Source organism: Oncorhynchus mykiss, chromosome 22, assembly GCF_057628025.1.
Source record: "Oncorhynchus mykiss isolate SJ-2025 chromosome 22, ASM5762802v1, whole genome shotgun sequence".
Classification (NCBI taxonomy): Eukaryota; Metazoa; Chordata; class Actinopteri; order Salmoniformes; family Salmonidae; genus Oncorhynchus; species Oncorhynchus mykiss.
The window spans coordinates 48,310,539-48,322,252 of NC_143043.1; the positions used below are offsets into that span (position 1 = coordinate 48,310,539).

The 11,714-nt window shown below is 38.2% G+C and overlaps 1 protein-coding gene across 1 annotated transcript in view; it reads left to right on the top strand.

Annotated features, from left to right (window-relative positions):
• LOC110501901 (glypican-6) overlaps window positions 1-11,075 on the top strand; it is a 161,780-nt gene extending 150,705 nt beyond the window's left edge. The window contains exons 8-9 of the mRNA XM_036959354.2: window positions 5,818-5,993; window positions 8,007-11,075. Of these exons, the coding sequence (XP_036815249.2) occupies window positions 5,818-5,993; window positions 8,007-8,224 (394 nt within the window). The 3' untranslated portion in view covers window positions 8,225-11,075. The remainder of the gene's footprint in view (window positions 1-5,817; window positions 5,994-8,006) is intronic.
• The last annotated feature ends 639 nt before the right edge of the window (window positions 11,076-11,714 follow it).

Genomic DNA, 11,714 nt, shown 5'->3' on the forward strand with positions numbered 1-11,714 from the left:
TAAAGCTGAAATTCGCAGACTGTGGGCAACCCCAGTTCTGCTGTTGTTTTTTTCACTTTGAAAGAAAACATGGGGGTCTAGCCCTGAGCAGAAAGAAGCATCATCCTCGGTTCTTGGATCTGAATCAGCTCGACCACAAAAGAGGAAAAAAAATAGTAAAAGGCTACTCCAATCCTGACTGATCCAGAGTCCGGATAAACATTACATTGGGCATCCTTTTGAAAAGTTGGAAGAGTGAATAAGAAATGGCCAAAGTACTCCTGTTCTACATAACAAAATAAAACAAATTGTTAAATTTTTCTGCATCATTTTTGGACAGAAAGTTTTTGATTTTTGCAATGTTATATAAATGGAAAAAATCTGTCCTTGGAACAGTCTTGATATGTTTGTCAAGAGAGATATCAGGGTTCAGAGGAACGCTGAGGTCCTTCACAGTTTTATTTGAGACAACTGAACAACCATCAAGATTAATTGTCAGATTCAACAGAAGATCTCTTTGTTTCTTGGGACCTAGAACTAGCATCTCTGTTTTGTCCGAGTTTAAAAGTAGAACATTTGCCGCCATCCACTTCCTTATGTCCAAAACACAGGCTTCCAGGTGGTGGGGATTTTGGGGCTTCACCATGTTTCATCAAAATGTACAGCTGTGTGCCGTATGCATAGCACTGAAAGTTAACATTTTGTTTCCAAATGACATCACCAAGAGGTAAAATATATAGTGAAAACAATAGTGTTCGTAAAACGTAGCCTTGAGGAACACCGAAATGTACAGTTGATTTGTCAGAGGACAAACAATCCACAGAGACAAACTGATATCTTTCTGATAGATAAGATCTAAACCAGGCCAGAACTTGTCCGTGTAGACCAATTTGGGTTTCCAATCTCTCCAAAAGAATGTGGTGATTGACGGTATCAAAAGCAGCACTAAGATCTAGGAGCACGAGGACAGATGCAGAGCCTCGGCCTGACGCCATTAAAAGGTCATTTATTATATATTTTCTGGGTCAAGGTTTGGATTTTTCAGGAGAGGCTTTATTACTGCCACTTTTGGTGAGTTTGGTACACATCCGATGGATAGAGAGCCGTTTATTATTTTCAACATAGTAGTGCCAAGCAGAGGAAGCAGCTCTTTCAGTAGTTTAGTTGGAATAGGGTCCAGTATGCAGCTTGAAGGTTTAGAGGCCATGATTATTTTAATCAACATGTCAAGAGATATAGTATTAAAAAACCTGAGTGTCTCCCTTGATCCCAAGTCCTGGCAGTGTTGTGCAGACTCAGGACACTGAGCTTTGGAGGAATACGGAGATTTAAAGAGAAGTCTGTAATTTCCTTTCTAAAGATCATAATCTTTTCGTCAAAGAAGTTCATGAATTTATCACTGCTGAAGTGAAAGCCATCCTCTCTTGGGGAATTCTGCCTTTCAGTTAGCTTTGCGACAGTATCAAAAATACATGTTCAATTGTTCTTATTCTCCTCAAATTAGTTGGAAAAATAGGATGATAGAGCAGCAGTAAGGGCTCTTCGATACTGCACAGTACTTTCTTTCCAAGCTAGTCGGAAGACAGTTTGGTGTAGCGCCATTTCTATTCCAATTTTCTGGAAGCTTGCTTCAGAGCTCGGGTATTTTCTGTATACCAGGGAGCTAGTTTCTTATGACAAATGTTTTTAGTTTTTAGGGGTGCGACTGCATCTAGGGTATTACGCAAGTTTAAATTGAGTTCCTCGGCTAGGTGGTTAACTGATTTTTGTATTCTGACGTCCTTGGGTAGGTGGAGGGAGTCTGAAAGGGCATCTAGGAATCTTTGGGTTGTCCGAGAATGTATAGCACGGCTTTTGATGATCCTTGGTTCGGGTCTGAGCAGATTATTTGTTGCGATTGCAAACGTAATAAAATGGTGGTCCAATAGTCCAGGATTATGAGGAAAAACATTAAGATCCACAACATTTATTTCATGGGACAAAACTAGGTCCAGAGTATGACTATGGCAGTGAGTAGGTCCAGAGACATGTTGGACAAAACCCTCTGAGTCGATGATGGCTCCGAATGCCTTTTGGAGTGGGTCTGTGGACTTTTCCATGTGAATATTAAAGTCACCAAAAATGTGAATATTATCTGCCATGACTACAAGGTCTGATAGGAATTCAGTGAACTCTGTGAGGAACGCTGTATATGGCCCAGGAGGCCTGTAAACAGTAGCTATAAAAAGTGATTGAGTAGGCTGCATAGATTTCATGACTAGAAGCTCAAAAGACGAAAATGCTGTTGTTTTTTAATATTATTTTGTAAATTGAATTTTGCTATCGCGAATGTTAGCAACACCTCTGCATTTGTGGGATGCACGGGGGATATGGTCACTAGTTGAGATGGTTTTGGATAAGTTGGACTGCAGAGTGAAGGAAAAGCAGCCAACAAGTGCTCAGCATATGTGGGAACTCCAAGACTTTTGGAAAAGCATTCCAGGTGAAGCTGGTTGAGACAATGCCAAGAGTATGTAAACCTTTCATTGCGGCAAAGGGTGGCTACTTTGAAGAATCTGAAATATAAAATATTGTTTAACACTTTTTTGGTTACTACATGATTCCATAGGTGTTATTTCATAGTTTTGATGCCTTCATTATTATTCTACACTGTAGAAAATAGTAAAAATAAAGAAAAACCCTTGAATGAGTAAGTGTGTCCAAACTTTTGACTGGTACTGTATATGGCTAATTAAGGAGCCCACATGATAGCGCAGCACTTGCATACTAGTGCAGGAAAGCAGCGGCACAGATGAAAGGAGAAACTAGTGATCTAACCTCTGTTAGTAAGAAGCATATGTTTGGTAGAGTGTGCATGGCTCGCATTGCTCCCTCTGGCAGATTTAGATTTCTTTCATTTAAGTAATGCAAAGTAATATAATGCGTTATTTTCCACACAAAGTGATATTATAAAGTAACTCGTTACTTTTGTTAAATGTAACGAGTAATATATAACTTTTTCAAGTAACTAATCCCAACACTGCTATGTAGGAATCAATGCTGTATATAGGCAGGCAATGTGCTGAACAGGCAAACATAGCTAACTATTTTGGTCGATTAAGCAACCATATCATTATTGAATCAAGAAGCATAATAAAAAAAAATGCATATAGAATTTCTTACCTCTCTTTCAGTGTTAGGGTTTGCACCACAACTTGTACAGCCCCAGGTTCCCTCTAAATCAGATTGTCTTCACCAGTATCTCCCTGAGAAATGCATGTTTCTGTGATGTTACTGTACCGGATGTAAAAGCTGATGCACTTTTTTGGGGTGGTCCTGGGCCTGAAATGCTGTTTACCACCCAGCTAGCTATCATTATAATCTACAAACCAAACCCACTAAATTGTGATGTCAACAATCTGCATATCAAGCTTTAGCTAGATAGCTAGTGTTAGCTAGTTGAAATAAAGGCATTTGGCCATCTTGTGGAGTTTATGCAGTGTAGCTACATGATGCAGCTATCGTTAGATTAGTTTGAGTACAAAACAGTCAGAATACAGAGGACCTTAGCTAGCTAGCTAAGTAGCCATGTTAGCTAGCTTGAACTTTACACACACTAAGGTTAGCAGGTAATTTAGCAAGTAGACTAAAAACCAGTCCATATGAAGGGTGGCAGTTTCAGCTTCACACTTCTAACCTTTCAATGCTCTCCACCTTTCAACATGAATTCCAATGATTATCTGGTTTCTGGATTGAGCAGTCTTTTGTCTCTCTTCCTTTTCTCTTAGAAGTAGCTGATTCCATTTTTAATGTTGGTTTTAATTTGCTTTGATGTCTTTTTATAACCAGCATAATGCCTCGTTGCTGGAATTAATTGCGTTAGCGGCCAAAATGTTTGTAAACTGAAGTTAAATTCTGCTTTGTCCCAAAAGGGGAGACTAATAAACTACTGTTATTCCAAGGTCATAATACATCCTGTACTTTTATGTGCATATTACTTAGTGACGTTAGGACTTTAAGTTCTATCTGCGCAAAGCATAGTTCTGAGATATTGAGAATCAATGTTTTTACATCCCAGATCTCAAAACTGTTTTGTAGTGAATTCTTATTTCATAACCCATTAAGGTTCTCACCTTAAAGGTACCTAAAGTGCAGAGTATCAAACTCCTGAGATGCTTGTAAATCATGTTTTTTTTAGGAGGGTGCAATCACATATACAACCTTATGGCACTGAAATGTCAATCTGTGTTCAGCCATAACGTTCTTTCTGACAATTGTTCAGTTTTTAAGACTACTGCAGCTATTTGAATGCATAACTGATCGAATAACACTGTTTTACTAAGATAGAGCCCGAACACATCATCAAATATATTAAGCCGTGTATTATGATCATCAGTCAAATTACTATCATCACTGAACAACGATGTGACAACATTTACTTTAAGATTTCTGACTGCGTTGTTATTTTGCTTCCGTGCCATTATTGCTGGCAAGTCTAGCCTAGACCATACTTAGACGGACATGGCAAAGATGTGTTCGGATTGGTCCATCGGTATTTGTTCAGGCTTGTAATTGGATTGCAGATATAACCTTCTAGTACCAAGTTCAAATGGGTTTATTCAATCCAACTTTCTTTCTTTCCATTTGTTTCACTTTTTGTTTGTTTTTTTTTAGAAAATCTAACATCACAGACATATGAAGAACCATCTAAAGATCAATTATATGTGACTATCTCATTACTAAATGAGTCATTATGAATGTAATATTTAATTGTGTATGATAATTACATAGAGGTTGCATTTATCCCAGCGTTCTTGAATTGTGATCTCTTCCCCGTCTTTCTTGATATGCCAGGTTGTCTAGATGCGGAAACATACTTCCCCCTTACTGGTTTTTCTACGGGTTTGAACACCCAAAGGTTGAGATACAAACATAACTGAAGATGCTGAAGGCACTGTCACCATGTCAACTATCGTCGGTTTTGTTGCCTGACCAGTATAACCTGTGATAGGTTGTGTGGGTGTTCCAAGTAAATTGTCAGATGTTTAGAAAGCGTATTATTATGTCGTTGTTGTTGGTTTTTTTGCATTAGTAATTGGTAGGAGAACAGATTTTTGTAACAGCCCAGGTCTTGTTTCAGAGTTTAGGTTTTTAATCAGGTTTTAGTTAAAATATGATTTAAAAAATAATTTAAAAAAGTATACCTCTTGGTGTGTTGTTACCCGAAGCTGTCTGTTTCAGAGCAGCACAGACTGGTGGATGTGGGGAAACATTGCACAGCCTTGGATGGGTGGCACCGGTGACTGAGTTGTGAAATAATAAATAGCAAGTGACCCCTGTAACAATTTCCCTGGAGAAATATCTTCAAAGTATGTCAAAACATCCCTAGACAAGTGCCTTTCAAGAGCTCACTCTACTCACCCTGGTCACCCCTGACAGACCTGTGCTATTCCAGCCTGTCAGAAGGAGAGCAGAGGACAAAAACAACACTGTAGAGAGTTACATGGCGGGTCCAGCCTTTGTCTCTGTCCTGTCTTATCCAACTGGAGGGTGCAGAGCCCACAGCCTCAGTTCCGGAGAATTCTGTTTGACAGACACAGCATGCAGGGGAGGCCAGACCAGACTATAATGAGGCTGTCGAGTGTCATTAACTGCTCTGCCATTACTCTCATTCACCCGAAGTCTCTGTGTTGCACCAATGTTCCACATGAAATGTTCTACTAATTGTCTAACAAATTGGTGTTTGCCTCGGTGTGCAGAAGACATGATTTCTTTAAAAAACAGTTGCATTGGTAACTATGGGAACTCTTTTTAATATGTATGAAAATGAAAAGGAATGGTTATTGTCTGGCCTGGCAGGTATTTCCCAGAGGTTCTGAAAGACGGATTGACCAATCAGGTGAATAACCCTGAGGTGGGCGTGGACATCACCAGGCCGGACACGTTCATTCGCCAGCAGATCATGGCTCTGAGAGTGATGACAAACAAGTTAAAAAATGCCTACAATGGCAATGATATCTACTTTCAAGACTCAAGTAAGTAACACTCCACGTATACAGTGCATTCGGAAAGTATTCAGACGTCTTGACTTTTTCCACATTTTGTTACGTTTCAGCCTTATTCTAAAATGGTTATTCTAAAAGTTTTCCATCATCAATCTACACACAAAACCCCATAATGACAAAGCAAAAACAGGTATTTATGAAAAAATCTAATTCAGTAAAAATTTTAAACGGAAATATCACATTTACATAGGTATTCAGACCCTTTGGCAACGATTACAGCCTTGAGGGTTCTTGGGTATGACGTTACAAACTTGGTGAGATTCTCCCATTTTACTCTGCCGATCCTTTCAAGCTCTGCCAGGTTGGATGGGGAGCTTCGCTGCACAGCTATTTTCAGGTCTCTCCAGAGATGTTGTAGTCCGGTTCAAGTCCGGGCTCTGGCTTGGCCCACTCAAGGACATTCAGACACTTGTCCCGAAGGCACTCCTTTGTTGTTTTGGCTGTGTGCTTAGGATCGTTGTCCTGTTGGTCTGAGGTCTTGAGCGCTCTGGAGCAGGTTTTCATCAAGGATCTCTCTGTACTTTGCCTTTTACTGAGGAGTGACTTCCGTCTGGCCACTCTTCCATAAAGGCCTTATTAGTGGAGTGCTGCAGAGATGATTGTCCTTCTGGAAGGTTCTCCCATCTCCACAGAGGAACTCTGGGCCTCTTTCAGAGTGACCATCGGGTTCTTGACCAAGGCCCTTCTCTCCCGATTGCTCAGTTTGGCAGGGAGTCTTGGTGGTTCCAAACTTATTTAATTTAAGAATGATTGAGGCCACTGTGTTCTAGACCTTCAATGCTGAAGAATCATTTTTTGATTTGTTAAAAAAGTTTGAAATATCCAATAAATGTCGTTCCACTTCATGATTGTGTCCCACTTGTTGATTCTTCACAAAAAAATACAGTTTTATATCTTTATGTTTGAAGCCTGAAATGTGGCAAAAGGTCGCAAAGTTCAAGGGGGCCGAATACTTTCGCAAGGCACTGTATATAGACAGGTGTGTGCATTTCCAAATCCTGTCCAATCAATTGAATTTACTACGAGTGGACTCCAATCAAGTTGTAGAAACATCTCAAGGATGATCAATGGAAACAGAATGCACCTGAGCTCAAGTTCGTGTCTCATAGCAAAGGTTCTGAATACTTATGTAAATAAGGTATTTTTTTGTATTTATATATATATATATATATATATATATATATATATATATATATATATATATATATATATATATATATATATATATATATATATATATTTGCAAACATTAAAAAAAACTGTTTTCACTTATGGGGTATTGTGTGTAAATTGATGAGGAAAAACATTAAATTAATCCATTTTAGAATAAGGCTGTAACCTAACAAAATGTGGAAAAAGTCAAGGGGTCTGAATACTTTCTGAATGCACTGTGTATATACAGTACCAGTCAAAAGTTTGGACACACCGACTCATTCAAGGGTTCTTCTATATTTTGCACATTTCTACATAAAAACTATGAAATAACACATATGGAATCATGTAGTAACTAAAAAAAGTGTATAACAAATCAAAATACATTTTATATATTAGATTGTTCAAGAGTGTGATGACAGCTTTGCCAAGAGTGTGCAAAGCTGTCAAGGCAAAGGCAAATCTCAAATATTTGGTTACTACATTTTTTGGGTTACTACATGATTCCATATGTTTTATGTCATAGTTTTGATGTCTTCACTGTTATTACACAATGTAGAAAATATTAAACATAAAGAAAAACCCTCGAATGAGTAGGTCTTCTGAAACTTTTGACCGGTACTGTATACATTTATATTATTAAACATTTTCATATTCAAAATCTGCAATAATTTTTTCTGTGTTCATGTTTTCATTTTAACGTTCAAAGTGTATTGTCTATCAATAGTCTCTGTCAGTTGCTCTTTCTGTTAGTTGTTCTCTGTCAGTTCCTCTCCCTGTATATCTTTGGACTGCTCATTGTGCTCTGTGTGTTCCTGTGCTGTTGTCCAGGCGACGAGGGCAGTGGCTCGGGCAGTGGCAGCGGCTGCACGGAGGCCTGCGTCACTGAGTTTGACTTTGCCAGCACCGAGGCCCCGGTGGTGGGAGCGGACCGGAGCGGGAGTGGCCCGATGGAGGATTCAGCAGCAGCCAAACACCCTGCCCCCTCAGCAGCCCTGCTGGCCAGCCTGGCCCTTTCAGCCCTGGCACTGCACAGACTATGGAGATAATGCTGGGGGAACTCACCCAACGTGGACAGTAGGATCTCTCTCTACGCTGTGTTTTTCTACCCAAACAGACTGGAGCTACAGTCAAGCAGACAGTATTCAGGCAGCCTTGGCCTTTCGGATAGATAGAGGGGTCTCTACTCTGCTCTGGAGACAGCAGTCATGCATCCTGGTTCCCCTTTCCTCCTCCCAAAGAGTGTCTGGTTGTTGATTCCATCCTTAGGCAGGGCTTCACATGACTGCAGTCACTCCAAGATAGAAACAGATGATCTCCTGTTAAACATTGTTCAAGAATTACTTTTGTCTGGCACAAGGCAGATGTTATTAGGTCTCCATGAGAAAAAGCCCTTGCACTTTTGGTCCTATTTTATTTTTAATTTTTCTCAATGATATAGAAGGTTGTTATGTTTTTTTCACTGTGAGTATGTGGAGAGGTTACACCTAGAGGTGACCAGGAGTCACAGCTAAAACATGTTTACTCTGGTTTACTGTTATACCACATTATACTATGAGGTGATCTCAGTTGACAGGTCTTTTACTTGTTGACAGGTTAGAAGTGCATTTCTTCATTCAAATAACAAACCTCAGACGACCACAAAATCATATTTAAAATAAAAAATTAGAAACAGTACGGCTGTCACAATAATTGTTGGTTTCTACCTTGTTTCCTCTGCTTTAAATATTATTGATTACATCTACATTGACAGTAAATGATACCAATGAAACATGTTTGTTGTTAATGTTATTCAGGTAAGGTAAGATATTCTATTACCAGTGTTGATGAAGCTACTCTGAAAATATAGTTTCCCAAGCTACCAATTACTTCAAACTGGAAGAAGTTAAGCTACACAAAAGCTACCCTAATAATGTTAACGCTATATATATTGTAATATATTATATTAAAAAAAAGTATTTCACTGCATCCAAACTACTTCAAAAATGAATGATCATATGCAAATCTGAAATGTCATAGACTACAAATTGCATCTTGGGATAAAATGTTAACGGAATGTGTAATTTTGTCTATTAAACACAAGCACAATGTTCCAAGTGAGAATTAGTCAGGTCTGATGCCGAAAAAGAAAGGAAATGATTTCCTACCCGTATCTTGCAAAAAGAGTAATGTGTAATTCCAGTTGTTAGCTACACCACAACATGGTATAAAGTCATTAACTACTGAAAACACTACCAAGATTAGAATGTAATTCAACTACCACCAAGCTACTGCAAAATGTAGTTAAATTACTAGTTGAGCTACATGTAGTTCACTACTCCCCAACACTGTGTATTGCTCATATCTGATATGAGTTTATACCATTTACTGCGTTCTATTCTTTTGAGTGCAAATGTTATCATATCACAAAGAACCTCATCAGAAATATTGCTTTATGTTCTATGGTGATATCCACTATGTATTTTCTAATCATTGAAAAGAGTAAGAGAACGGTCAAACGTGCAAACTATCCACCTGAAATGTATTGGTGGGAGGTCATTGAAGGCATACATTCATTTAGTCCCTTTTAAGTGTCACTATTTTTTTATATCCTCTGATATGAACCTTTACCTGATAACTCAGGATTGCTATGTTTTTAATGATGTTTTTATTGTTAATTCAACTTTAATTGCACATGCTTAACTTCATAAGAATACTGCATGGTCATCTGCCTTGCAAAGGGTTTTCATTTCCAACAATGTGATGTCTTGAACTTCCCATCTGTCGTTATAAAGGCACATTTTGATACAGGAAGACACCTTGTTCTAAAAATTCTAGCAAGCCCTTTCTCGTGTACAGTACACATAACATTGATTCAAACCAGACTGTCTGCATTCATTCATTCATTACTAAAAACAATAAATAATGACTGAGGATCAACAAGATGACGTGCCAAATTGTAGTAGGTTAAAAGCACATTGAAGGCTAAAAATGCAGAAGACAAAAAAGACACCTGCATTTATCTCTGGGGCCTGAGGGGTTCTATCTGCAGTGACAGGCTCAATGCCGACCACAGACACCTGTGAAATTAGAATTATAGAAGGTAGAGAGTGTCTGGACAGGGTTGAATGCTCCAGTGAGGATAGGCAGTAGAGCATGCCTACAGAGACTAGGAAGAGGATCGGTATTACTGAAAGGAGAGTTCTGTATTCCCCCCCCTTCAAACGCTAGCCAACAAAACCAGTCTGTGTTCGGTGTTCTCAGAGGGCCAGCCGGTCAACTCAGTAAACCACAAAAGGCCAGCTAAGCTTACATAACAAGGGAGTTAGGATTATATTAAAATCCTTCAGCTTTTATCATGGTCTCTTAATGGACTCAGTGCAGCATATAAATTGTGTGAGCTTGCTTCGTTGCCTCTTGATAAACCAGTATTAGTGTTCATCTTGTATGAATGTAAGGCAAAATTATGATGTGCAAAATTATGGAGAACAAAACATTTTGTCCCTTTGTCAGTGTGTCCTTAAAATAAGATTCTTTAATATGAATAATTATCTTGCAGGATGCTGTTTTTTTTATTTTGTGTATCATTGCACTTTTAATGGTAATATATTTGCAATATTTTGTCTTGAAAATTGATGTTTATGGATCAGCAAATTAATGTCAAACAAATGTTTCCGAAACATTATTCATCAACATATCATACAGTCAAATGCATTCTATTGTAACAAAAAGAAGATCATGATGATATCTGTTGCTTAGAATTGGAAAACTGATTCAAGCCAATAAGGTTGACGATCTAGTTAACATAAAGACCGTACAAACAAAAATGCCTTACAGTTTTTTAATGCAATTAAAATGGTTGCATCTGTGTTTTGTTACTCTTTCTTGCAAATAAATATTTATTAAAAAGATTGTAACAGCTTTGGAATTTGTTGACTTACATTTGTAATTTCAAGAAAAAAATGATTGAAATGCATAATACAATTTTTTTTTTTTTAAGTATATTATAACAGATTAGGGAAAAACATAATAATATAATAATAATAATAATATAATGACATGATAATGTCAATCTTACAGGCTGTCTGCAGGCTATTGTAACAAAAAGAAGATCATGATATCTGTTGCTTAGAATTGGAAAACTGATTCATGAGATTTAGGTGACAGTATCCTATTATTAAATCATTTTTAATTGTATTACCTATTGTATTTAACTAGGCAAGTCAGTTAAGAACGAGTTCTTATTTACAATGACAGCCTACCGGGGGAACGGTGGGTTAACTGCCTTGTTCAGGGGCAGAAAGACAGATTTTTACCTTGTCAGCTTGGAGATTCGATCTCGCAACCTTTCGGTTACTGGCACAACGCTCTAACCGCTAGGCTACCTGCCACCCGTAGCTGCAAGTATAAGCAAAGCACTGTAAACATTGTACTGTAAATTCCCATCAACAATGTCTTGTATGACAGGGTGCGAGTATGTTCAAGTTTCTATCATGAATAACAGCTAAAGCATGAAAATATATATGAATCACATATACATAGGAGTTCTACTTTACAGTG